Genomic DNA, 27,387 nt, shown 5'->3' on the forward strand with positions numbered 1-27,387 from the left:
TTATAGGTCCTTCCCTCCCTCCTACTCTTTTCCCCTTCTCCCGTCTCCGACCTTGTTTGAGGGGTGAGAAGTGTGGTGTACAAAAACAAAAGTACGAGGCATTACTTTTCAGCTTGCCCTCATACGACTGAACATGTGAATCTGTAAAAAAAAAAAAAACATCAGCATTGGCACCAAAAATATGAGATCTGAGCTAGGATCTAGTTTGTAGTGAGTAAGTTAGAGTTTGGGTGCAGGTGGGTGGTTTTGAAAATTAGATGAGAGAGGCAGTGAAGGTGAATTGGCCTCGAGTATATGGCTTTTATTTCTGTATTGGTAATTGCAGAGGAAGTTGACTAGTCTGTATTTGTAATTGGAGTGGAAGTTGACTAGTCTGTATTGGTAATTGGAGTGGAAGTTGATTAGTCTGTATTGGTAATTGGAGTGGAAGTTGACTAGTCTGTATTTGTAATTGGAGTGGAAGTTGACTAGTCTGTATTGGTAATTGGAGTGGAAGTTGACTAGTCTGTATTGGTAATTGGAGTGAAAGTTGACTAGTCTGTATTGGTCATTGGAGTGGAAGTTGACTAGTCTGTATTGGTAATTGGAGTGGAAGTTGACTAGTCTGTATTGGTAATTGGAGTGGAAGTTGACTAGTCTGTATTTGTAATTGGAGTGGAAGTTGACTAGTCTGTATTGGTAATTGGAGTGGAAGTTGACTAGTCTGTATTGGTAATTGGAGTGGAAGTTGACTAGTCTGTATTGGTAATTGGAGTGGAAGTTGACTAGTCTGTATTTGTAATTGTAGTGGAGGTTGACTAGTCTGTATTGGTTATTGTAGTGGAATTTGACAAGTCTGTATTGGTAATTGGAGTGGAAGTTGACTAGTCTGTATTGGTAATTGGAGTGGAGGTTGACTCATCTGTATTGGTAATTGGAGTGGAAGTTGGCTAGTCTGTATTGGTTATTGGAGTGGAGGTTGACTAGTCTGTATTGGTTATTGGAGTGGAAGTTGACTAGTCTGTATTGGTAATTGGAGTGGAATTTGACTAGTCTGTATTGGTAATTGGAGTGGAAGTTGACTAGTCTGTATTTGTAATTGTAGTGGAGGTTGACTAGTCTGTATTGGTTATTGTAGTGGAATTTGACAAGTCTGTATTGGTAATTTGAGTGGAAGTTGACTCATCTGTATTGGTAATTGGAGTGGAAGTTGACTAGTCTGTATTGGTAATTGGAGTGGAGGTTGACTAGTCTGTATTGGTTATTGGAGTGGAAGTTGACTAGTCTGTATTGGTAATTGGAGTGGAAGTTGACTAGTCTGTATTGGTAATTGGAGTGGAAGTTGACTAGTCTGTATTGGTTATTGGAGTGGAAGTTGACTAGTCTGTATTGGTTATTGGAGTGGAAGTTGGCTAGTCTGTATTGGTTATTGGAGTGGAGGTTGACTAGTCTGTATTGGTTATTGGAGTGGAAGTTGACTAGTCTGTATTGGTAATTGGAGTGGAAGTTGACTAGTCTGTATTGGTAATTGGAGTGGAAGTTGACTAGTCTGTATTTGTAATTGTAGTGGAGGTTGACTAGTCTGTATTGGTTATTGTAGTGGAATTTGACAAGTCTGTATTGGTAATTTGAGTGGAAGTTGACTCATCTGTATTGGTAATTGGAGTGGAAGTTGGCTAGTCTGTATTGGTTATTGGAGTGGAGGTTGACTAGTCTGTATTGGTTATTGGAGTGGAAGTTGACTAGTCTGGATTGGTAATTGGAGTGGAAGTTGACTAGTCTGTATTGGTAATTGGAGTGGAAGTTGACTAGTCTCTATTGGTTATTTTAGTGGAATTTGACTGGTCTGTATTGGTTATTTTAGTGGAATTTGACTAGTCTGTATTGGTAATTGGATAGAATTTGACTAGTCTGTGTTGGTAATTGGAGTGGAAGTTGATTAGTCTGTATTGGTAATTGGAGTGGAAGTTGACGAGTCTGTATTGGTTATTGCAATGAAATTTGACTCGTCTGTATTGGTAATTGGAGTGGAAGTTGACTAGTCTGTATTGGTAATTGTAGTGGAAGTTGACTCATCTGTATTGGTAATTGGAGTGGAATTTGGCTAGTCTGTATTGGTTATTGGAGTCGAAGTTGACTCGTCTGTATTGGTTATTTTAGTGGAAGTTGACTAGTCTGTATTGGTAATTGGAGTGGAATTTGACTCGTCTGTATTGGTAATTGGAGGAGAAGTTGACTAGTATGTATTGGTTATTTTAGTGGAATTTGACTAGTATGTATTGGTAATTGGAGTGGAAGTTGACTAGTCTATATTGGTAATTGGAGTGGAAGTTGACCCGTCTGTATTGGTAATTGGAGTGAAAGTTGACTAGTCTGTATTGGTTATTTTAGTGGAATTTGACTTGTCTGTATTGGTAATTGGAGTGGAATTTGACTAGTCTATATTGGTAATTGGAGTGGAAGTTGATTAGTCTGTATTGGTAATTGGAGTGGAATTTGACAAGTCTGTATTGGTAATTGGAGTGGAAGTTGACTAGTCTGTATTGGTAATTGGAGTGGAATTTGACTCGTCTGTATTGGTTATTTTAGTGGAATTTGACTAGTCTGTATTGGTTATTTTAGTGGAATTTGACGAGTCTGTATTGGTAATGGGAGTGGAAGTTGACTCGTCTGTATTGGTAATTGGAGTGGAATTTGACTAGTCTGTATTGATAATTGGAGTGGAAGTTGACTAGTCTGTATTGGTAATTGGAGTGGAATTTGACTAGTCTGGATTGGTAATTTATTTGAGTGGATCTCGTGAGATCTTTGTCGGCGAGGTCACGTCTTTTCGAAGCTGTCCATGCGCTCACGCTTTCGAAGCTAAGTAACTTTTTCACAATTGTGTTTTTGTCGAGACTGTATCTATCTTTCGGTGTGTGTACCTATAGCGTGTCTTTAGGAAAATTTTCGGTGTTAATTTTTCGTACATGTATACACAATCGTCGGTTAATTCGTGTTGCGTATTCTGAGGCCTAGTACTAGTACTAGTAGGCTTAGGCTACCGTCTCCGACCTTGTGGTTTTGTTTTCTCTCAGCGGTTCGTCGAATGCGCTGCAATTATTTACGTTCTCTGTTTCGTCCCAGTCGTTCACCCCATACTTCCTTGTTTAATATCTCTACTCAAAAAAAAAAAAACCCCAAAAAATATTTCCTTCTCAGTTCTTATTCGTTTATTTGTTGTTCTTATTTGTTCGTTCGTTCTTCGTTCACGTTGTTCGTGATCACGCGATCACGTGGTTAGAAATGTTTAATCTCTCCCCTGAAGAACTGTATTCTGTCATATATTATAACACCTTTTTCTTCTTCTCCTATAAAAGGATGCTTTCGTCTTGCTCACCAAATCTATTCATTCCAAAAAAAAAAAATACCAGCTCTTACAGTTCCTCTTTTCTACATTCCCGAAACTCTCCTGCACTCCACCCCTCCTTCAGCGTCCTCAAACGTATTTTTGACTCGAAGGTCTCAAACTCATTTTGCAAAAAATGTTCGTTTCCCATGAATCGTACACATTTCAAAATCCAATTTCACCCCTCCCCTCCAAATCTTCCCCATCCCCCCTTCCCTTCAAAACGTCCCCATCCCCCCTCCCCTCCAAAACTTCCCCATCACCCCTCCCCTCCAAATCTACGCCCTTACCCCTCCCCTCCAAATCTTCCCCATCACCCATCTCTTTCAAATATTCCCCCTTGCCCCTCCCCTCCAAATCTTCCCCATAACCCATCCCTTTCAAATCTTCCCCCTTGCCCCTCCCCTCCAAATCTTCCCCATCACCCCTCCCCTCCAAAACTTCCCCATCACCCCTCCCCTCCAAATCTACCCCGTTGCCCCTCCCCTCCAAATCCTCCCCATCACCCATCCCTTTCAAATCTCCCCCCTTGCCCCTTCCCTCCCCTCCCTCCTAAACTCCCCCCATACCCCTCCCCTCCGAGACTCTCCCTCGCTCCTCCCCTCCTAGACTCCCCTCTCACCCCTCCTCCTCAAAGGGTCCTCCCCGCTTCTTCCCCCTTCCAACTTTCACCTTCATCTCCCCCAACCTTCTTCCTCGCTCTTCCCCCTCCTCAAATAACACCTCACTGTGCCTCACCCAATCTCCATTAAACCTTTTGTCTGCCCCATTATTCCCTTTCTCCAAGCTATTCTGAAATCTCTGAAATCTCTGACACACCTTCAACAGCTCTCCCTACCTCTTCCTCCTCTTCCACATCCTACCCTACCCCTCCCCCCCCCCCCCCCCGTTCTGTATCCGATGCTCCCCCTTCTTCTTCATTAACGGTATGGACCTCAAACATCCGGGGCTTTTGCTCAAACTTGACTGATCTCTCCATACAGGTTGCTTCTGACAAACCAGATGTGATCTGCTTAACAGAAACTTTCCTCCTTCATGATGTCTCTGATTCCTTGGTATCTCTGCAAGGTTACTCCCTCCTCCGGTATGATAGACCTGAGCCTCGTCCTGGAGGTGGGGTTGCTATCTTTAAAAAAAGTCTCTTCCTCACTCGCCCTCCACTGCCCTCTCTCCACCTCACCCCCAGGAATACCTTTGGCTACGGCTTCCCCTTCGTTATCACCTTTTGTTCATATGTGTGTTGTACCGTTCACCAAACAGTGATGACTCCATCTACATCTCGCTGTCTGATAATATGGACCAACTTCTATCTACCCATCCCAACTCTCTCTTCCTCATATGTGGTGATTTCAATTGTCACCGTGCCAGTTGGCTGGGTGTGGGTACCCCTCTCACCAGCCATGGCTCTTCAGCAAAGGACTTCTGTGACTCACTGGGACTGACACAATCTGTCAATTTCCCAACCCGGATCTCAGTCAACGGAGCATCTTCTCTTCTGGACTTGATTATGACTAACTTCCCTGAAAATGTCTGCTGCTCTTCTTCTGCTCCAATCGGCTCATCTGATCATGTGCTTGTCAAAGTGGACATCTCTCTGACCATTCTCAGAGAGCCTCCTCAGCGTCAGCGAGTCTCGCATTTCACTCAGGCCAACTGGCACGGTCTTCAAGCAGCCATCAATCATCTGGACTGATCTCCCATCTCTACCGCCTCTGACATCAACTCATCCTGGGAAGTCTTTCAAAGTAAATTGCTCTCTCTCATGCACAGATTTATCCCATCTCGTCTTCAGTTGTCATACCCTTCCTCCCATCCATGGTACACGGAATCTTGTGGTGAGACTGTTGCCCTGAAACAACTTGCTTTCGTCTCCTGGAAAGCAAATCCAACGGAAGGAAATCTCATTTCCTTTCACAAAGCCCGAAACAAGGGTGTGTCCACCCTCAGGAGAGCCAGGAAACAATATCTCTCCGTTCTCAAGACCGAGCTCTCTTATCTGTCTCCCTCTTCCAAATCCTGGTGGCGTCTTGTAAAATCTGTTTCTGGTGTTTGTTCCCACTCCATCCCCTCCCTCACCTCAAACGGCTACACGGCTGACTCCGCACGTGAAAAATCTGAATGCCTCAACTCTGTGTTTGCCTCTAAATCTTGTGTCCCAAACCCATCCCTCTCTACCCACCGTACCCAGTCGTACCCAGCTGCTCCTGGACTCTGTGTCCTTTCCTCCTGTCAAGGTGGAAAAGATTCTGTCAACCCTCGACTCTGATTCTGCAACTGGTCCTGACGGCATCAGCCCACGGGTCCGAAAATCATGTTCTTAAGCTCTTTCACACCCTCTCTCTGTTCTCTTCACCCACTCTTTTGCTCAAGGTCATCTACCATCTGCTTGGAAATCAGCCAACATCACCGCTTTGCACTAAAAGGGTGCAAAAACAGATCCTAGCAACTACAGACCAATCAGCCTTCTCCCAATTATCAGCAAAGTCATGGAATCCATCATTGCTTCAGATATGAAATCTTTCCTCTTCTCCAATGGCTTGATCTCTGACCATCAATTTGTTTTCAGACCTGGTCACTCTACTCTGGACATGCTGCTTCTGCTTTCTCAACAATGGATGGAGGTCCTCAACGCCAAACAGGAAATTAGAGCTGTCTCCCTTGACATTTCACGTGCCTTCGATACGGTCTGGCACCCTGCTCTGCTCACCAAACTCTCCTCCTTTGATATCCATGGAAATCTCCATGCATGGCTGGCGGACTTCCTCTCTAGTCGTAGTCAACGTGAGGCCCTGAATGGGTTTCTCTCATCTCCTCTTCCTGTTCAGGCTGGAGTTCCCCAAGACAGTGTTCTGGGCCCTGTGCTTTCTCTGGTCTTCATCAATGATCTCTCTGACTCTCTTGAAAATCCTCTCTATCTCTTTGCTGACGACTCTACTCTCTGTCACTCCATTCCTCATCCCTCAGATCAGCAGTCTGCAGCCTCCTCACTCTGCAGACCTGGACAAAATCACAGACTAGGCAAACAAGTGGAACATGTCTTTCAATCCTGACAAATCTCACACTCTTACGATGTCTCTCCGCAAAGACCGACTGGACAACCCTCCCATCCACTTTCTGAATAATCCTCTCCAAGAAGTTCTGTCACTCAAGCTTTTGGGTCTCACTATCTGGCATGCTCTTTCCTGGGAAAACCACATTTCAAATCTGGCCTCCAAAGCCAGTTGCCGACTGGGCATCCTCCGTCGTGCGAAGTCCTTCCTTGGTACACCTGAGCTCCTCACCACTTACAAGGCTTTCATCCGCAGCTCTATGGAATACTGGTCTCCCCTCTGGTCTGGTGCTCCTGCCTCACACCTAGCTCGTCTTCACGCTGTTGAAACCAAAGCGTTCAGAATCATTGGAATCTCCCACGATGAAGCTAACTCCAAGGGCCTTTCACTCACTCACCGCAGGCAGGTTGGTGGTCTTTCCATCTTCTACCGACTCCTCTCTGGCCTTGCCCCCCCAGCTCTCTCTGGGCTCTGTCCCCCAAATATTCCTACAGGTCGCCCAAGATCTGCCTGCAACCCTCTTAGGTTTAAACTGCCAAAATCAAGACTTTCTGCTCACCTTCACTCCTTCATTCCTCTTTTCTCCCGCCTCTGGAACAAACTCCCTCACTCTCTTCAATCCCACACCACCCTCCAGGTCTTTAAAACAGCTGTTCACCACCATCTCTTATCTTCCCCTATCCAAAACCTTGATCTTTTCTACCCCCGCTAATTTCACCCAAAATCCTACACTTTTTTTTTTTTTTTTTTTGAAATACCAACTTCTGTCCTGGAAGTCCTTGGACCCCTTTGTGTTTTATACCTCCCCCCCCCCCCTTCCCACGCCTCCTCCCCCCAAGTCCTCTCCCTCCCACACTTCTCCCTGCTCTCAAATGTTGTGTTTGTGTGCTTCCCCTTCTCTCCCCATCATGTCTTCCGCTCCCTCTTTTTATATATTTTGTTTGTCTGGTTGATTTGTTTGTGAAATAAATGTTAGCTCTTTCACGAGCCTCGATTCAGTACAAAAAGAAAAAAGAAAAAATGTTGACTAGTCTGTATTGGTTATTGGAGTGGAAGTTGACTAGTCTGCATTGGTTATTTTAGTGGAATTTGACGAGTCTGTATTGGTAATTGGAGTGGAAGTTGACTAGTCTGTATTGGTAATTGGAGTGGAATTTGACTAGTCTGTATTTGTTATTGTTGTGGAATTTGACTAGTCTGTATTGGTAATTGTAGTGGAAGTTGACTAGTCTGTATTGGTTATTTTAGTGGAAGTTGACTAGTCTGTATTGGTTATTTTAGTGGAATTTGACTCGTCTGTATTGGTAATTGGAGTGGAATTTGACTAGTCTGTATTGGTAATTGAAGTGGAAGTTGACTAGTCTGTATTGGTTATTTTAGTGGAAGTTGACTAGTCTGTATTGGTTATTTTAGTGGAATTTGACTCGTCTGTATTGGTAATTGTAGTGGAAGTTGACTAGTCTGTATTGGTTATTTTAGTGGAAGTTGACTAGTCTGTATTGGTTATTTTAGTGGAATTTGACTCGTCTGTATTGGTAATTGGAGTGGAATTTGACTAGTCTGTATTGGTAAATGGAGTGGAAGTTGACTCATCTGTATTGGTAATTGGAGTGGAATTTGACTAGTCTGTATTGGTAATTGGAGTGGAAGTTGACTAGTCTGTATTGGTTATTTTAGTGGAATTTGACTAGTCTGTATTGGTTATTTTAGTGGAATTTGACGTCTGTATTGGTAATTGGAGTGGAAGTTGACTAGTCTGTATTGGTAATTGGAGTGGAAGTTGACGCGTCTGTATTGGTAATTGGAGTGGAATTTGACTAGTCTGTATTGGTAATTGGAGTGGAAGTTGACGAGTCTGTATTGGTAATTGGAGTGTAATTTGACTAGTCTGTATTGGTAATTGGAGTGGAAGTTGACGAGTCTGTATTGGTAATTGGAGTGGAAGTTGACGCGTCTGTATTGGTAATTGGAGTGGAATTTGACTAGTCTGTATTGGTAATTGGAGTGGAAGTTGACGAGTCTGTATTGGTAATTGGAGTGTAATTTGACTAGTCTGTATTGGTAATTGGAGTGGAAGTTGACTAGCCTGTATTGGTTATTATAGTGGAAGCTGACTAATCTGTATTGGTAATTGTAGTGGAAGTTGACTAGTCTGTATTGGTAATTGGAGTGGAAGTTGACTCGTCTCTATTGGTAATTGGAGTGGAATTTGACTAGTCTGTATTGGTAATTGGAGTGGAAGTTGACTCATCTGTATTGGTAATTGGAGTGAAATTTGGCTAGTCTATATTGGTTATTGGAGTGGAATTTGACTAGTCTGTATTGGTAATTGGAGTGGAAGTTGACTAGTCTGTATTGGTAATTGTCATGGAATTTGATTCGCTTGCATTGGTAATTGTATATTTTTGGAGCCTTGCAATCTTCTTGTTTAATATCCACAATTATTCTCACATTCTTGTGTGCTTGACCCGTGGAAACTTGACCCAAGTCTTTCACTATCCGACTAGCCAGGCCTGACATTTGACTAAGGTTAGGGCAGGAATTTGTAGCTTATTCATGGTGCCGGTGTCACGAAATAAATCCGCCCCCGTGTGAACACTCCCCCCGGCGAATCTGTACCGGTATAAACTCGCCCCCCGGCGGATACGTTTCTCGCCCCCATCAGAATCGAATCGCCCCCCATTCTCGTTTGCGGATATATAAATATACATATGGAAATATTGGTTTACAAGAGGGGACGTGATAAAAGTACTACTAATATTGTTTTGGGAATTGATTGAGTGCGGACTTACACATTTTCTCAATCTTTTAAAGACATACTTGAACACTTGATATAGTAATTATTGATGGATTTTTATTGGTTTATTTTTTATTTTGGTTATTGTTTTATGGTTTTATGGTTATTTTTGTGGTTATTTATGGTTATTTTATGGTTATTATGGTTATTATGGTTTTATTTTTATTGGTTTACACCAATATTCAGTTGCTCTAGTTGTAGATTAATTGTAAAAGAACTCTTCCACAATCACCAAGAGCCATACAATTGTTACACTTTTTCCAAGTTTGAATATCTGCTGAAACATGTACATATATATTATGAAGGGGCGATTTTATTACGGGGGAGAGTCTATTTTGTGGCAGGGGGGCGAATCTATTTCGAGGGGGGCGAATCTGTGCCGGTACAGAATTGCCGGGGGCAGATCTGTTTCGTGACACCGGCGATAGTTTTCCTATTATTTGGGAAGGACACCGTGGGGTTGTTACCGTGCACCAACGAATGCTGGCAGACGGGACATGCGACATGCGTTTAACGCCCTTCCGAGGGACGGCACACACATTGATGAATCATCCTGCCTGTGAACTGCAAAACACCGGGATGACAGTAATTTTAGACTGGGCCGAAATTCAAACCCAGGCTAAACGACCGAGAAGCAAGTGTGTGTACCTCTCTGAGTAGACAATCTTGTACTACAGTCTAGCTCTAGACAATCCTGCCAGCCTCTCGTGGTCTAGAGTCTACAGTCTAGACTACAGTCTAGCTAGACCATCCTGCTAGCCTCTTGGGGTATAGTGTCTACAGTCTTGACGACAGTCGAGACCATGGATTCCCAATCAGTGGGCCATGGCCCACTGGTGGGCCACAGCACGTTTTCCAGGTGGGCCACAGAGACTGCCCAATATTTGCCCAAATAATATAATCTTTTCACGTACAAGGCCTAAAACAAGAGTTCAATTCTGTGTGTGTTGTTGGTAGCCAGTGGTAGTCACCCACTATTCCCTGCATATTTTTTTTAGTCTTGTTTTTTTATATTTTTCCTTTTTTTTTTTCTGAAATGACAAAACGAGGATATGATGAGCAATACATAAAGTTTTGATTCACATCCTTACATGATCGTGGAGAATTAAAGGGACAATGCGTCCTGTGCCAGAAAGTTCTCGGACATCAATCTTTGCGGCCATCGAAGTTGAAGCTCCATTTGGAGAAGATTCATCCACATCATCAACATAAGGATGTGGACTTCTTCAAGCGAATCGAAGAGAACGTGAAGCGCCCGCGCTTGGATCAAAGTGGAACATTATTTCAGCAAAACAAGCGTCTTACGGAGGCTTCTCATGCCGTCAGCCTCCTCATTGCGCAACAGAAGAAACCTCACACAGTCGGAGAGACTCTGATCAAGCCATGTGCTCTGAAGATGGCTAGGATTCTGCTTGGAGAAGAAGCTGAAAAAAAGTTCAACAAAACTCCTCTGTCAAATAATATGGTTCAAAGGAGGATTGCTGACTTGTCTCGCGACATAAAAGAACAGGTGATTGCTGAAATCAAAGACGCTGCATTTGGATTGTTCTCAATTCAGTTGGATAAATCCACAGATGTTTCATCCTGTTCCCAGCGTCTTGCCTTCGGTATGTGAAGGGTGATTCCATCAAGGAAGAATTCTTATTCTGCCGTTCTCTCGAAAGAAATATCAGAGCTGCGGATGTGATGGAAAAAGTAACAGAGTTCTTTGACCATGAGGAACTGAACTGGCACAATCTCTGTGGAGTGTGCACCGATGCCGCCCCAGCTGGAGCAAAAAGTGGCTTCCAAGCGCGTGTTCGAAATCTATCTCCAGGCATCATTTCTGTACATTGTCTGATTCATCGGCAAGCTCTTGCTTCAAAAACCCTTCCATCTCATCTTCAGGATGTTCTTGAACAAGTCATCAAAATTGTGAACTACGTGAAAAGCATTGCTTTGAATTCCCGACTGTTCAAGCAATTGTGCACAGAAATGGATTCAGAGCATAAGAACCTGCTTCACTACACCAAGGTGCGTTGGCTATCAAAAGGAAATGTTGTGGTACGAGTGTTTGAACTCCGAGAAGAGATGCAGAGTTTCTTACAGATGCAAGAAAAGCACAAACTTGAAGCTTCCTTCCATGAAAAGCTGTGGGTCTTTTGCCTCGCATACCTTGTGGATATTTTTGATCAACTGAGCAGACTGAATCTAAAGCTGCAAGGAAAGGAAACAACTGTCATTCAGTTCATTGACACTCTCAGTGCATTTATACAGAAGCTTGAAAACTGGAAACGAAAGGCTGAGGAAGGGAACTTTACCATGTTCGAATCTCTTTCAGAAGTCACTATTAATGAGCCGTTGGATCCTGGCGTTGGAACGGATGTTGTGACACACCTCAGCTGTCTCCGAGAATAATTTCTGCAGTACTTTCCAGAAATCGGGAGAGGACTGGCGCTCATGATGAATCCTTTTCTTGTTAAAGTCAGTGACATCCAGGATGACCTGCAAGATGAACTGATTGAATTTCAAAATGATTCTGGATGCAGAGATGTCTTTGAAGCTTCCTCTATCTCTGAGTTTTGGCCAAAAATGATGGGATGCTACCCCAACATTGCAAAGGAATGCCTTTGGAAACTCCTGCCCTTTGCAACAACTTATCTTTGTGAATCAGGCTTCTCAACGTTGGTGCAGCTGAAGACAAAGGCTCGGAACCACCTTGAATGTGAGGCAGATCTTAGATGTGTGCTTTCTACAAAAGAACCTAGGATTTGGAAACTGGTGCAGAAAATTCAGGAGAACATCTCTCATTAAAGTAGCTTTAGGTTAAACTGGTTTGAGTTTTTTTTCAATTGGCAGATACTGCAATGTTTTGTGTTACAGCCCACAAGCAAAGCACCCTGGAGATGAGTTTTCAAATATTTTTTATTTTCCTGGTTATTATTGCAATGTGTTAATAGAGTTTCATTTCTTAATTTAAAATAAATATTTGTTTTTTTATGGAAAAGCTTTGTAGTCTGAAGTGTTAATTTGCCTTTTCAGTTGATTTTCTTGATGTTCTGTTCTAAAAATTTCTTGCAAGACCCTTTGTCACAAATAAATTTGCTTTACTTCGCTCGTATTAATTCATTTCACAAATAAATTGTTCAAATGAGAAATATTGTTCCATTAAATACTCTAAAAGTTTAAATTGAATTAAGTTGTGTTTCTTATTGACACTTTGGTTTCAAAAAATAGCTATGATCCCCACTGGGCCATGACATGTCAGGTCAAAAGCCAGTTGGGCCACATCGCGAAAAAAGTTGGGAAGCACTGGTCTAGACCACCCTGCCAGCCCTACCGGGAGCCTTGTCATCAAGCACATATTATGTTGGGAATCTACAAATTCTAACACTTCAACATTTTGTTTTTCTAGATGTTGACAGCCTCTTGAAAAGGATGTGCATCATTGGTACCATTTTGTCATTCCGTGCTTTGGCTCAGGATGGTTTGCAAGATGTGAGTATATCCTCGAATAAGACTGTTTGAGATCTTATGTTGCACCACGAAGACAGCCATTGCTTACAAGCATGGAGATTATATAATGTAGAACATTGTTTTATGTAGCTGCAGTTGAAACTTGTTGTTGAAAGTTTACTGTGATTTATTCATCGTCATAAAAAGTCTGGAAGATTGTTGCGTTTTGATTTTTCAGGTCCTGTCTAACCACATCCCTTTCCTATTGAGCTCCATAAAAAACTTTCAAGAGCACATTCCAAGGGAAACAGACATAAAGGTAAGAGTAATCTTTTTTAGATAAGTTGGTACCTCAATCGTTACATACTCATATAATGAGTTTTAAAAGATTACCAAAATGCGTTATTTGGTTCAAATATATGAATGAGACTAACTGGCATGAAAATGACTAACTGGCATTGCGTTATAGCGCCCGCTGTGAGGTCAACAGTTAGATTCTGACCCTGGCCAAATCATTCCAAATCCTTCAAAAATTGTATGTGTCGCTTCCCCACTGGAGACTCAGCATTTAGAGGATACAGCATGGACAACCCCCATCAGTTGGCATCCTTGAAAGAGCGATAATTTCCCATAAAAAAGTGCCCCACCGACATCAGAGAGAAAGCACTGCCAGTAGATGGTGCTGCTGTCACCCAGTACAGTGTGTTCCTGTAAGTAACTTTCCCCAAAGTCAAGGGTTTGTTTTCTTGTACCACGTCCTGTGTTTTCTGCTGTCTCTGCATGTGATTACATGTTAATGCATGATGTGTTTCACCGCTCTTCCATGAATCTTAGAAGCTGTAGAAAACGGTAAATGGACATTTTAGGTGCTTTTGATGACGAAAGTATAAATTATAATTTTTTATTTCTTACTTTTTTAAAGTATAAATATAGGTTTCCAAGCCGACAGATGTGAAGCCAAATTATTCTTTGTTTGAATTATTATCAATTCTAGTTCCACCGATATTTGTGAAACTACTTTTGAAAAAAACTGCCAACACACCCTTGTTTATAACACACCCTTGGAGCTTGATCCATAGAGATTTTATTTTTTGTATTCTGTCCTGTATTAGTCGCTGTGACACGTGGAGACTTCTCTTAATTTGTCTGTAATAATAGACTGACCCATCTTACCCTTATCTATAATAATGGACTGTTCCATCTGCAATCCACTGCTTATTGGTTGGATTTAGTCACATGGATAAGCAATGAAATGGAGACTGATGCTCAAGCCAAGGAGACGCGTCTCTTCCGTTGTTAATTAGTGTTGCAGTGTCGTCTGTTGAGCTTTTCACGTACTCTGTTAATCCTACAGTCGTTGCTCTGTGAACTTGATTGAGTTCCATCAGGCTGCCACCTCCTTTTTTCCTCAGCAGGTACATTCTTGGGATGCACTGATTTTTGTAGACCATTTTGTGGATAGTGAGGAGTTGCCTTGTTTTTATATCTAGTTTTTTTATATCCGCTTGTGACAAGTTTACTATTCCACAACTACTGGAACATTGGTACTGCTATAGTTGGTTTATGGCTTTGATTTTGTTATGATATTTTGAGGTATGTTTTCAGGATCAGCCTCGTTCTACGCAGGTATTCTTTGTTACATGTTTTGCGCATTTTTATGACACATTTGGTGGCCCTCTTCTACTCCATGGCGTTTTTAAGATGCCTCATTGTCTAGCTCCTGTATTGTATTTAGGTCGATTTTTATGTTGTCCAATTTTGTTTGTCCACCTTGTATGAATGTGCACTTGGCACACTTTTCTAGGCCAAAGTCCATTTGGATGTCGTCATAGAACCATTTCATTAATTGCAGTTGTTCTGCCAATTTTTTGTTGTTCGGTGCAAGTACTTTTAAATCATCCATATACAGTAGACGGGTCGTCACCTTTCCTGTTTCTTTTGATGTTGGGGTGTATCCGTGTCCTTGCTCATTAATGAAGTTACTTAGTGGGTCCAGGGCCAGGAAAAACAGGAGGGGGGAAAGGCTGTCTCCTTGGAAGATCCCATGTCGTATCTTTACTCGTGGTATTTCAATCTTTCCTTCTGAGTGTGGCAGGATTAGTGTGGTATTCCATAGATCCATGGCTTTCTCAATCCGCTTCATTATTTGGGGATTTATCTTATACATTTGCATGCATTTTATCATCCATGAATGTGGGACACTGTCAAAAGATTTTTTTTATCGTCTATCCATGCTTTGGACAATTTGGTTCTTCTCGTGTTGCAATTTTTGAGTATGGCCTTGTTACCTCCGCCACCAAAGGTGGATGGAGGTTATGTTTTCACCCCTGTCTGTCTGTTTGTCCGTTTGTCTGTCTGTCCGTTTGTGAACAAAATATCTCAAAAAGTTGTGGACGGATTCGGATGAAATTTGGCAGAGATGTAGCATATGTGACGAGGACGAAATGTTTAGATTTTGGAGAAGATCCGGATTCGGATCCGGCTCCTATAATTTTAAGTGATTCTTCGCCATTGGGAGATAGGGCCAAAAACGATACATAGCAGGATACCTCAAAAAGTTAAGGATGGATTTGGACGAAACTTGTTGGACAGTTTGTGTGTGTGACAAAGAAGAATCGAATCGATTTTGGTGAAGATCCAGATCCAGCTAGTATAATTTTTTAAGTGATTCTTCACCATTGAGTGATATGGCCAACCTGGCGGAAGTATGCTCTCTACTGAGTCCATTCTATTTTAGTAATAGATCGTCTATTGTTCTGTAACATCCTCTCTTGCATCCCTTCTGTTCTGCCTCTAGGGTTCCTTGTTGTGTTAGTTGGTGGTACAATGTGTCTGTGATGATTCCTGTTAAAAGTTTGTATGTTGTTGGTAGACAGGTGATTTATTTGTGATCGTGATTTGTGGGGTATTTGGGTCTCTTCAGAGCTTGGGATGAGGAAGGTGTTACCTTATGTGAGCCCTTCATCCATTTCCTGATCCCCTTGGATAAGTTCATTGAATGCTCGAGCGTAGTGAACATGGAGAGCATCAAATTGCTTTAACCAGAAGTTTGGGATCCCATCTGGGCCTCGGCTTTTGAAGTTTGCCATCTTTGCAAGTTGTTGTCTTATCTTTTCTGCATCAATTATTACTGAGGCCATTTCTAAAAGATGTTGCTTTTTCTTTTCCAGATTTCGGATCCATTCCACCTCCTTATTGTGTTATTTTCGATCTTCATAAATTTCTTTCCAGAATCATTCTAGTTCATCCTTTTGAGGATGGGATGACACATTCCACTTCAGTTTCCGTAGTTCACGGTAGAATCTTTTCGGGTTGTTTTCAAACATCTGGCCTTGTTTTCTGCACATGTTATCCTCACTGTAGTTTTTTTTTCCTTGCTATCATTTCAATTTCCAGTTTGTTTTCAGAAACCATTACCTCAAGGTGTTTGTCTTCAATTTTATTTTTGTATTTTATTTTCTGGATTCTCCATCTTAGTTTTGGGCTTTGATTTCCTCTTTGGAATTTCTGTATTTGGCCTGTCTCCTTTCTGAGCATCTCCCTCCATCTCTTCTATGGTGGTGCTTGGTTTTTATTTATGGAACCTGTTCTGTTGTGGTGTTTCGTTGTTACTTTTTTTTCCTGAATGAATGAATAGTTATGTTTATTTCTTTCAGTGTGGCTGATTTTAGTATTGTTTTTGTTTTTTTAAGACTAGCGTGGCTCGGTGCGCTCCGCATGCCTCACCACACTTCGCTTCAGTGGGATAAGCATCTTTGACCATGTTTGCTTTCTCAGGGAGTGAGGGATGGTGGGTAGGGGTTAGTGGTGGTGATGGTGGGGTGGGGAGAGGTTGGGGAATCATGGAGCGGGGATGGGGTGCATGGTGCTGGGGTGGACGGGGGCGGGAGGTGGGGGGTGGGGGTGGAGGGAAGTGATGGGGGAGGTTGGCCAAATATATTTTGTGCTCTGATTGAATATCTACTGTAAATCAGAAATCAGAACCCAACACGTATAAATAAAAAGGAACTGAGCACAAATTAATATTTATTTTAAATTATCAGTTCGAGCTGGAAGGGAAGGTCAATACAAATTTATCAAAAACTGGTTGGGAAAGTTGAACTTGCAGCCTCACAGAGCAGATGTGCCCCCAATACACAGCTTACCTTGTACTTCCGGCCAAATTTTTATTACGTATATTTTCTTTTGCCCATATCACTATCTCGATCTCGATTAATCAAGTCAAAGTAACAAAAAAAGTCACGCTCATGAATACAGGTAAGTCACGAATGTGTTTCTTATGATAGCTTTAAATATATTGTTACGGCCCAGGGTTCCGGTCTACTATAAAGGGGTTAACCTCCGTTCCCTCGCGAACTTACTGGACCCGAGGCTGCCACGCACAAATAACTTGGTACTTCGGCAGGTTGCGAACCAGCAACTACGAATGCCAATTGGTCCATCGCGCGATAGCAGGGTCCAATCGTCTAAAACCACTTAACTAAATACCATCTTCACCACCATCTCTTATCTTCCCCCATCCAAAACCTTGATCTTTTCTACCCCCGCTAATTTCACCCCAAATCCACTTTTTTGAAATACCTCTTTTTCTGAAAAATACCTCTTTTTTGAAATATAAACTTCTTTCCTGGAAGTCCTTGGTGTCCTTGTGTTTATACTTCCCACCCCCCCCCTCCCTTCCCACGCCGCCTCCCCCCAAGCCCTCTCCCTCCCACACATTCCCGATGTCCCTGCTCTCAAATGTTGTGTTTATGTGCTTCCCCTTCTCTCCCCATCTTGTCTACCGCTCCCCTTTTTATATACTTTGTTTGTTTGTCTGTGAAATAAATGTTAGCTCTTTCACGAGCCTCGATTCAGTATACAAAAAAAAAGAAAAAAAAAAAGCACGAACACGAGCAGGCAAAGGTGATTCCCAGTACGAGCAGGCAAAAAGTGTCGTGAACTCAGCAGAGTGAGTGCGTCGGGAACCGTGCAGGTACGAGCCAGTACACGTGGAGAGAGAGCACGTCATGATCTCATGCAGAGTAAGAGTACGTCATGGCCTCTTGCAGCGAGAAGGATACGTCATCGCCTCGTGCATAGAGAGACAGAGACAGAGACAGAGACAGAGACAGAGACAGAGAGAGAGAGAGAGAGAGAGAGAGAGAGAGAGAGAGAGAGAGAGAGAGAGAGAGAGAGAGAGAGAGATATATATATATATATATATATATATATATATATATATATATATATATATATATATATATATATAGAGAGATAGAGATAGAGATAGAGATAGAGATAGAGATAGAGATAGAGATAGAGATAGAGATAGAGATAGAGATAGAGATATCGAGATATCGAGATCGAGATCGGCTGGCAGGCCACGTGCACAGAAAGTGAAAAACACGTGCACAGCGAACAAAGTTCCAGGCCTTTCCATCTAGCAGAGAGTGTCATGCAGGCACATGAAGAGAAGAGAAAGGGTCCAGCCAAGAGAGACATACACACGTGCAGAGGGGGCAGAGAGAGAACGGCCAAGAGCGAGAGGCACGTGTGCAAGGCCTTTTTGTCTAGCCCTGGCGAGAGGTGGGCTTATTTGAGGGTGTTCTCCGTGCTGCTGATTGGTGGAGTGTCGCCTCCCCTGCCCCCACAAACACTCTCGAAGGCACTTTTACCTGGTGCTTGGATGGTGTGCATTGCCTGGCAATTATCCCCTTATGAGTGGAAGGCCTGTCTTTCTCCTTCCCCAACGCATAATGACATACTAACCCATATAAGGGGAAGGGACTAAGATAATGTTCTGCTGTGAAATAACTATTCTAAGGGACCTGTATGGTAGTTGCCATTATTTCTTCACGGTTTCCCAAAACCGCTATAATATAAATAACACGATAGAATTGTTAAAGAAAGTTTGAAGAAGAAGAAGACATTGTGGTATTACCATTTTTCATCCGATTGACTTGAAAATTGAACAGCATTTGCATATTGAGTCACTAAATTGGGAAACAAACTATTTTTGAGGTTGAAAGGTCAAAAGTCAACTCAAGGTCAAACTTCCAAAATCATCAATTTTCATCCGATTGACGTAAAAATTAAACAGCAATTACAAAGAGAATCACTGAAATGGTAAACCAACTATTTTTGAAGTCAAAAGGTCAAAGGTCAACTCAAGGTCAAACTTCTAATATCAATTTACATCTGAAAAATCGTCAACTTTAATCTTGATGAAATGGACAATTTGATGTATCAATGGCAACCTTTTTGGGGGGAGCGGTGGATTTTGCAAGTGTTATGCTCTGCATGACGTCTTATTGTTTTATTTCTTTATTTCCCGCCTCCACCCTCCTGCCCCCAAAGTGCACAAAGTGCATAACCAGCACTACCTATCTTTGTTTGGTTTTTGTAGTGTGAAACAAGATTGTTAAAGTTGTCAAAAACCTACGGTGATGTAAGATACTATCATTCTGTGACTTTATAAATTACTCTGATAGCCTCTGAATGAATCCCTGGTGAGCTCTTGGTTTGTTTGTCTACGTGCGCAGGTGGCCATGAGTGTGTACGAACTGTCCTCTGCGGCCGGACTTGCTTGTGAGATTGATCCGGCTCTTGTGATGGCTCTTTCATCACAGAAAGCAGGTTTGCCTTTCATTGTTGATTTTGTAGGATTGACACAAAATGTCATACAAATGAGTTTTGTTTTGACATTAGCGATGACAAACATTTTGTTGACATAATCTTCACAATGAGTGGTATGAGGTTCCAAAAGTGGAAACAAATGAACGTGGGTTTCCACAAAATACAGTCATTTATGTATTCATCCATCTAACTATGGTTGTATTTTCTCTTTTATGAAGCAAAAATACATTTGAAATGTTACATACTGTACATTTATTCTTTACATTGCTTTTGGCAATTTCTGATCTTGTTTCAGCTGAAGTTGTTTTGTCTTGACTTTGATTAAATCACACTGTTAATGATTGAGAACGAAGCTAAATTGTTCCATGAAACATACATTGTAGTGAAATCCAACGAATATTCAATGCATCTTTCTGCTTCTAGCTTTAGCTAATGGGGCTACATGGAGTTTGGTTATTGCTCAAACATATTCCGACCGAAACTTCTTCAGACGTTGCTTGTGGAGACGACACTTTATCTACCTTTTAGCCTCGACGATTCCCAAAGGGATGGGAGTGAGTGAGTGAGAGACAGAGACAGAGACAGAGACAGAGACAGACACAGAGAGACACAGACTTGACTTTTAAGTCCTTTTATTATAAAACTACAAAAACAAGCGTCAACAAGAATAAACCAAAAAAACAGTTTTCAAGAGAATACAACAAAATTCATAGAAAATCAAATAAAAGGAGAAACAATCAATGTAATGTACTTCATTCCAAAACAAGAGATTGCAAAGACAAGGAAACACCTACATGTAAATCTCTAATACATTTTCATTTCCTCCGCATATTTTTCCCACACACCATGTTTCAAACAAAAGCCTTAATATTTGCATTGCTACGATAATACTTAAATTCCAGTTTTAACCGAGTTGAGATCAGGGATTGGAAATGCAGGATCACATTACATTGCTCGGGTGGCTTGCCCTTAATTTTTGCTTTTTCGACAAGTAGATCTCAGTTTAGCCTCTGACAATAAATAATTTAAAAACATTAACAATTTTTCCTTTTCTGAAGTGACTCCAAGTCCAAAAATAAACAACCGGAGAGAAAACGGAACATTAACTTGACCAAACACATTGTTCAGTAAAAGAAAAAGAGGACACAATCGTATGCAATCAACATACCCATGAAACAAATCTTCAATATTATTGCAAAAGGGACAGATCACCGATACCATGGCATCCAAACGGTTTACAAAAGTGTTTGTTGGCAATACCCCGTGAGCCAGTCTCCATTGTAAATCACCCGACCTTTTTGATACAGGTGTACCATACATTGATTTCCATTCAGGTTCAGAAGGGGTGGCATCAGGCAAAAGAGCTTTCCATCTCATAACTCCTGCTGCAGAGGTGTTTACATTAATCAATGAAAGACAGAACTGGTAAATAGATTTACTCTCAAGACTACTAAATAAACAAGAGCCAGTACTGACTGGAGACAAAGTAGAACCAGTGAAAGCAACAAGTAAGTTAGGAAGCGAAGGATTATGGGATGCCCATTTAACCCCAGTACTCCACTGCAACCCAAGTCTAAAGGATGTACGAATGACTTTTACAAGTACCTGACCTACCGCTCTCATTGATCTGGTACCAGTAATCTCAGCGACTTCCTTAGCAGATCTCAAACAACAATTTGCTGAGTCACGAAGATGCCAAACATTTCTGATGCCACCTGAAATGAAGTTTTGGGCAAAACAACGGCTTTTGGGAACCTGGGGAAAGAGTGGGTTGAGGAATAGAGGTTCTCCCGCAAACATTTTAACATCATAGGACTCCTTTTGGCGGCTTACCACTACGGCTTGCCAAGCATTTAACAAGCTCTGGTAGAACAGAGGAAGGTGGGACACATCAACTTTTTTGGAGTCGATCAAAAAAGTCTCAAGGCCGTAGCCGAGCATTCCGGCTTGCCTCAATATTCGTTGTGCTACAAGGCACCAGGGCAATTTTTCAACATTGAGCAGATGTTGTATTGACTTCAGCCGAAACGCCATCAGCCGACACTTTACGTCAATGAGCCCTTGGCCACCATCAGACAAGGGGCGGTAAAGTACGTCCAACCGCAACCAGTGGTAACCTCCCCAAAATAAATTAACCAATGTCTGTTGAATAGCCTTAAGCAAGCCCTCTGGTGGCTGCAAACAGATAAACTTATGCCACAGGACAGAGGCGACCAAGGTGTTAATAATCAATATTCAGCCTCTAAAGGACATTTGTGGAAGGAACCTTTTCCATTTGTTGAGCCGCTTGGTTGCCTGTTCTACCACTCCTTCCCAGTTAATATGGGAGTACTGATTGGGTCCAAGATAAACACCTAGGTATTTAACCCCTTCTCTTGTCCAACTTATATCTTTCGGAAGAGACTGAGGGGGGCAAAGGGAAGCCTACCGGATGTACCGTGAGCTGAGGAAACCCACAAAGCTTTGCTCTTTTGCCAATTGCACCGCAAAAGTGAAGCAAGATGAAACCTGTGTAAGGACTCAACAAGAATAGTTAGGTCCTTATCATTCTTAATGATTACACAGACATCATCAGCATATGCTGATACCATGATGTGGTTCTCTTCTGGAGAAGGCACAAAGCCAGAAAGAGAGGCTCTAAGACTTATGAGTAGTGGCTCAAGAGAAAGGCTAAACAGCAACCCTGACAAAGGACAGCCTTGCCGAACACCCCTCTGAACACCCCTCTGAACCTGAATGGGTGGACAAAGACGATTATTTACTTTGCACAAACTAAATATATTGTTGTATAACAATTTCACAAAACCTATAAACGTTTCACCAAAACCAAACTTTTGCAGAACATGAAACATGTAAATGTGATCAATGCTATCAAAAGCCTTTTCAACGTCCCAGAAAATCAACCCAAGCCCCTCTTCCTCCTTAAGGCCACAGTCAATCAAGTCTCTAATTAAAAAGACATTATCAGAGATTGATCTTCCTGGAATGGTGTAACTGATCAGGATGAAAACAGTACCAATGACGACCTTTAGCCGATTGGCCAACAATTTGGAAAAAAGTTTGTAGTCAGAACACAGTAATGAGATGGGGCGCCAGTTCTCTATCCGACGGAGATCACCACCTTTTGGGAGAAGGCATACCACTGCTCTTCTACAGCTGAGGGGTAGTATGCCAGAGCATAAGCTTTCTTGTAGCACCAGTAGTACTTCTGGACCTAAAATGTCCCAAAACGCTGCAAAAAATTCCACTGGAAGGCCGTCGATCTTAGGGGCTTTTCGGTGTTCAAAGCTACGCAGAGCTGTGCTGAGCTCCTCCAAAGTAAACGGCTCTTCAAGACCTTGACACTGGTCACAACTCAACGAAGGCAGGTAATTCGTCATATCATCAACCATATCTTTACACACCTTTCTCCGCAAATAAACCAGAAAAAAAACCTTTTCACAAGCATCTTAACGTCACTTTCATTTTGTGTAATATTCTCCTTAGCATCTAACAAGGAAAACATTTGCCTTTGGGACCTCTTAACCCCTTCTAACTGGAAAAAACTTGTCAGAGAACTTCACATTTTGGATTCTGAGTCTAACTGACATCCCCATTACTTTTTCATGAATCAATTATCTTAAATAAGCTTTTTTCTCCAATAATAACTGAAGTTTCCTGCCATTTTGAGACTTAGCCAAGTCTTCCTCTAAGTGTAAAATTTCAGTTTCTAAGAGCGAAACAGCAAGCTTACTCTTGCTTTTGCAAAAGGACTTAAAATATTGACAAAAAACGCGAAATTGGGCTTTCACGTTATCCCACCATAACTGAACAGAAGAGTAACAAGGTTTTCTTTGGATGAGTGTTTCCCAAAAACTACGAAAAGCATCCTTAAAACAGCAATCCTCCAACAAGCTGGTATTGAAAGTCCAATACGCACTTTTACGAATTGACTGAGAAAAGGATAGACCAAGCACTACCAGGTGTTGATCGGAGAAAGTAGAAGGAAAATGATTACAAGACATGAGTACGTTTCTAAAAGTGGAATTAATATACCATCTATCAAGCCTTGCAAGTGTTTTAACCCACTAGCACAACGGCTCCATGTGTACTGAGATGTTGTAGAGTGCTGTATACGCCATGCGTCAAGTAGACCAAGTGATGAAAAACAATTCAATAAATCTTTATGAGATTCTGGATGTGGTTCTGGTGTATTTCTATCTAAACTAGGTTCAAAGGTGCAATTGAAATCTCCTCCAATACAGATACAATGATCAAAGGCTACTGTGTGAAGGTAGTTGGCCAGACGTGTGAAAAAATCTTTACGAGCTAAGCTGCTACTCGGAGCATATACATTGAGTAAGGTGAGGTGAAATCCTTGATAGACCACCTCGAAGGATGCTAAGTGTCCTATAACTATTTCATTAAAATTTCAAGAGTCAGGAACAAACCCCGGACGAAGCAAGAAAGCAATTCCCGCAGAAACAGAGGACAGATTGCTAAAGAAGCACTGCCCAGTATTAAGGCGAAGCCAGTCAGGCTGTGAAGTCTCTGTTATGTGTGTTTCCTGCAATAAACATATATCGATATGTTTCTGAAACGATAAGTTTTTAACTTGGAGCTGACGTAAATGGTTAGCACCACCGCCATTCATGTTTAAGGTGCCAAGCAGCACTTCCTTCCTTTTCATGCCTTATCAAGGGGGGTTTAGCTGCTGTTGAGACAGTTCCAACCTTGCATTTGTGATGAATTTCCTCAGTCGATGAATTTGTGCTTTTGTTACTTCAAAATCTTTAGAATTTCTGACTATACACTTTGCAGTCTGCATGAAGGAAAGCAAGTCAGGAAAATGTTTTTCAATCATAACATTTTGCTGCCTAAATGTCTCATTTAGAAAGGTCACAATCACCTCGGGGGTATTTGTAACTGCTCAGATGACGACTGTGACAGTCATCATCTGTGACGTCACCTCCATGTCATCATCTGAAGCAGACAGCCCAGATAGCATTCCACCAGGTTCGCAAATTTCAGTTTGGACCTTTACCAACTCGTTTATAGACTGGTCTTGGGTCTGGTGAGGTCTACTTCGACATGAGATGGGGCTGTTACACCACCATCTTGTACAACTACGTCGGGAACCTCCGTCGGGGCCACACAAACTGTATTCTGATCATTTGTTGCAATGGGAACATCAGGAAGGATTGATGCACTATTTTGTTGAGGCTCAGGCAGTGGTGATGATGATGATGATGATGATGATGATGGTGATATCTCCTTACATTCAACCAACGTCTCATCAGTAATAATAGACCCTTCATTTGTACAACTATTTGATGGAACCGTACCACCTCGTGCACTTTGGATTAAAATTCCATCATTGGAAGGTAATCCATCTTTTTTTCTCACTATCTTGAGGTTCCTCAGCTACTGCACCACTCGTATCCAGTGCAACTACTTTGGGGGCACTAGTGGAGCCACGAGGAGCGGAGGCTCTACGTTTTTTTGCCACAGTCACAAAACCCTCCTCACTCTGTAAGGACACAGTGTCAGCGGAAACATTTGAGACACCGTGTGTCACCTCCTCCACCACACGAGGTAGTGGGTTGTTAACCGTTTTACAATCTTGATCAATGTGGCCTGATTCCCCACACTTTGAACGAGCAGCTTTAGGACAAAATCTCTTTAAATGCCCAAACGCCCCACAGAGAAAACATGTTAAGGTCGCTGATGAAGCGTACATATGATAAGCACGGTCATCGATTTTAATCTTAAATGAAATCTTTAAACCCGTATCATCCCCACGGTCTGGAAGAACCATGTGGAGCTGCCGTCGAAAGCTCATCACGTGCTTCGCTTTTTCATGGCGGCACCCGAGGGGGATCGTCGAGATTCTCGAAACGATTGTACCATATCGAGACAAAACGGACACGAGTTTTCCATTGGACACGAAGGGAGGACAATTTGAAACGATTATTTTCATTGCAGGGACATCCATCGGGGAGGCCATAACAAAGTGTCCACTCTCGGTGGTTAACCCGGAACTCACGACATCGTGAACTAGATGCTCATCCGCAACGAAGACCACAACCTTCTGGTTCATACGTGACGCAGCACGTACATGTTCGATTCCGATAACCTCTCCAACCGCCAAGACGATCTCTTCGGTCGGAATCCCTTCAGGAGGGACACAAACCAGAGCATGTTTGCGGGTTAACGATCCGAACGCAGCGTCTTGCCGCGAATGAGTCGTCGCCATGACTAAAACAAAAGAACTCCGTTTTACCCGAACAACTCGGATTGAGGAGATTAAAAAGAAAAAAAGGAAAAGTAGTAATAATGAAACCAAACGAAAGAAAATAAATATGATTTAAAGTGGAAACGTCGATACTCCGGCAAGATGCCGGATTAACGACAAACAACAACAACAACAACATGCATTTTAAAGGCCATTTTCCCTGCTAGAGCGGGGGTCAGCCTTGCGGTCCCCATGACAATCTTCTCCATTTTGCCCTATTTTCTGCATCTCTCCTTGTTAACCCCCTTGCCCGCATTTCTTCTTCTACCATCTTTAGCCAAGTCTTTCTCGGTCTTCCCCGTCCTCTACTTCCTTCTACATTCATTTCCATCACTCTTCTCAACCAGTCACTTTCATCCTTCCTCAACACATGACCAAACCATCTCAGCCTGTTCCTCTTCACAGCATCAATCACAGGCTCTATTCCCATCATCTTTCGCAATTCATCATTTGTCTTCCTCTCTCTCAACGATACTCCGCACATCCGTCGAACCATTCGCATCTCCACCCTTTCCAACCTTCGTTGCTGCTCTACGTTCATTACCCATGTCTCGCTCCCATAAATCATAACACTTCTCACACATGCAGCATACACCTTTCCCTTCAGCTTCAACGACACTCCCCTCATCATCAGCACGCCACTCAATTCCCGAAACTTCTTCCATGCACATCTCACTCGAGCAACCGTTGCCGAGTCTGATCCACCTTCTCCATTCAGCACGTCTCCGAGGTAGCAAAATGTTTTCACACCTTCCAGCTTCACGCCGTCTCCAAGATCCAACTCAACATTTCCTCCATCTGCAGCTCCCTCTGTGCACACCTTACATTTGAATGTAGCTGCCACACTGGTTAATGACCTCTCAGACCACTACATTTTTGATGAACTCACTCAGCGCACATTGTACACTGAATGGAGTTCACTCAGACACCCTTCCTGCACACAGCACAGGGCCACTTCCCAGTTCTTTCCACCTCACCACATGCTTTTACACTTGCCATCACCTTCGTCTTTCCGATATTCACCTTCAGACCTTTTGTCTCCATACATTCCTTCCACATGTTCATCTTTTCCTTCAGTCCATCCATACTTTCCGCAATCAACACCAGATCATCTGCATACAACAACTCCCACGGTAAATGCCGGATTAACGACGAAGAGAAAAAAAACGAAACCAAATTTTATCACGATAACCACCGCCCAGAACAGGGAAAGGCCTACCGCCAATAGAAGCCTTGCATCACGTGAGCGTCGTCCATGGCAACCGGTTCCGGCCGCCATCTTGGGTGGCATAAACAACATGGCGGGAAAGCTGTCGTTTGATCAGACGGACCTGTCAGTTTACGCCCGTAGCTTGCCCGTTGAGGCGTTTTCGCGGTATTGCGAGAAACCGAGGCCGTGTCATCTGCCTGTGGACCCGTACGCGACAGCAGTTACACGATGGTCCAAGGATCACGATGTTTTTCCTAACGTTTCCTACCCGGACATATACAACTTTTTCATTGACAGCACTGTTAGTCCATACACCCGCGAGACGCTTCGGGCATACAAGAGCCTGGACGCTTATAAATATTTTGTAGCTGGTTTCGTGTCAGATGTGCTTTGTGTTAGGACTGATAACAGCATCCGAGTGCTGACAGCAAAGGTGAGTCAAAGGTAGAGATATCTTGTTGAGAATTGAGTACTTTCGATAGACTACTTGCTGTTGTAATTTTGGTTTTTATTTTTTAAATGATGTGAAAATATATTCAGAGACTAAAAATCAGTAAACAATGGCTCCGTTTTATTTGTGTTGTGTTGTGTTGTTGTGTTGTGTGTTGTTTATCTTTGCCTTGCAAACAGAGAACA

General features: G+C 42.4%; 1 protein-coding gene across 1 annotated transcript in view; it reads left to right on the forward strand.

The window, feature by feature from the left end:
- Nucleotides 1–27,387, forward strand: part of LOC137431904 (nck-associated protein 1) — a 343,894-nt gene that overhangs the window by 235,722 nt on the left and 80,785 nt on the right. The window contains exons 25-27 of the mRNA XM_068123738.2: nucleotides 12,609–12,691; nucleotides 12,888–12,968; nucleotides 19,174–19,267. Of these exons, the coding sequence (XP_067979839.1) occupies nucleotides 12,609–12,691; nucleotides 12,888–12,968; nucleotides 19,174–19,267 (258 nt within the window). The remainder of the gene's footprint in view (nucleotides 1–12,608; nucleotides 12,692–12,887; nucleotides 12,969–19,173; nucleotides 19,268–27,387) is intronic.

The sequence above is a fragment of the Myxine glutinosa genome, chromosome 7 (genome assembly GCF_964187855.1).
Source record: "Myxine glutinosa chromosome 7, kmMyxGlut1.1, whole genome shotgun sequence".
NCBI classification, from domain to species: domain Eukaryota; kingdom Metazoa; phylum Chordata; class Myxini; order Myxiniformes; family Myxinidae; genus Myxine; species Myxine glutinosa.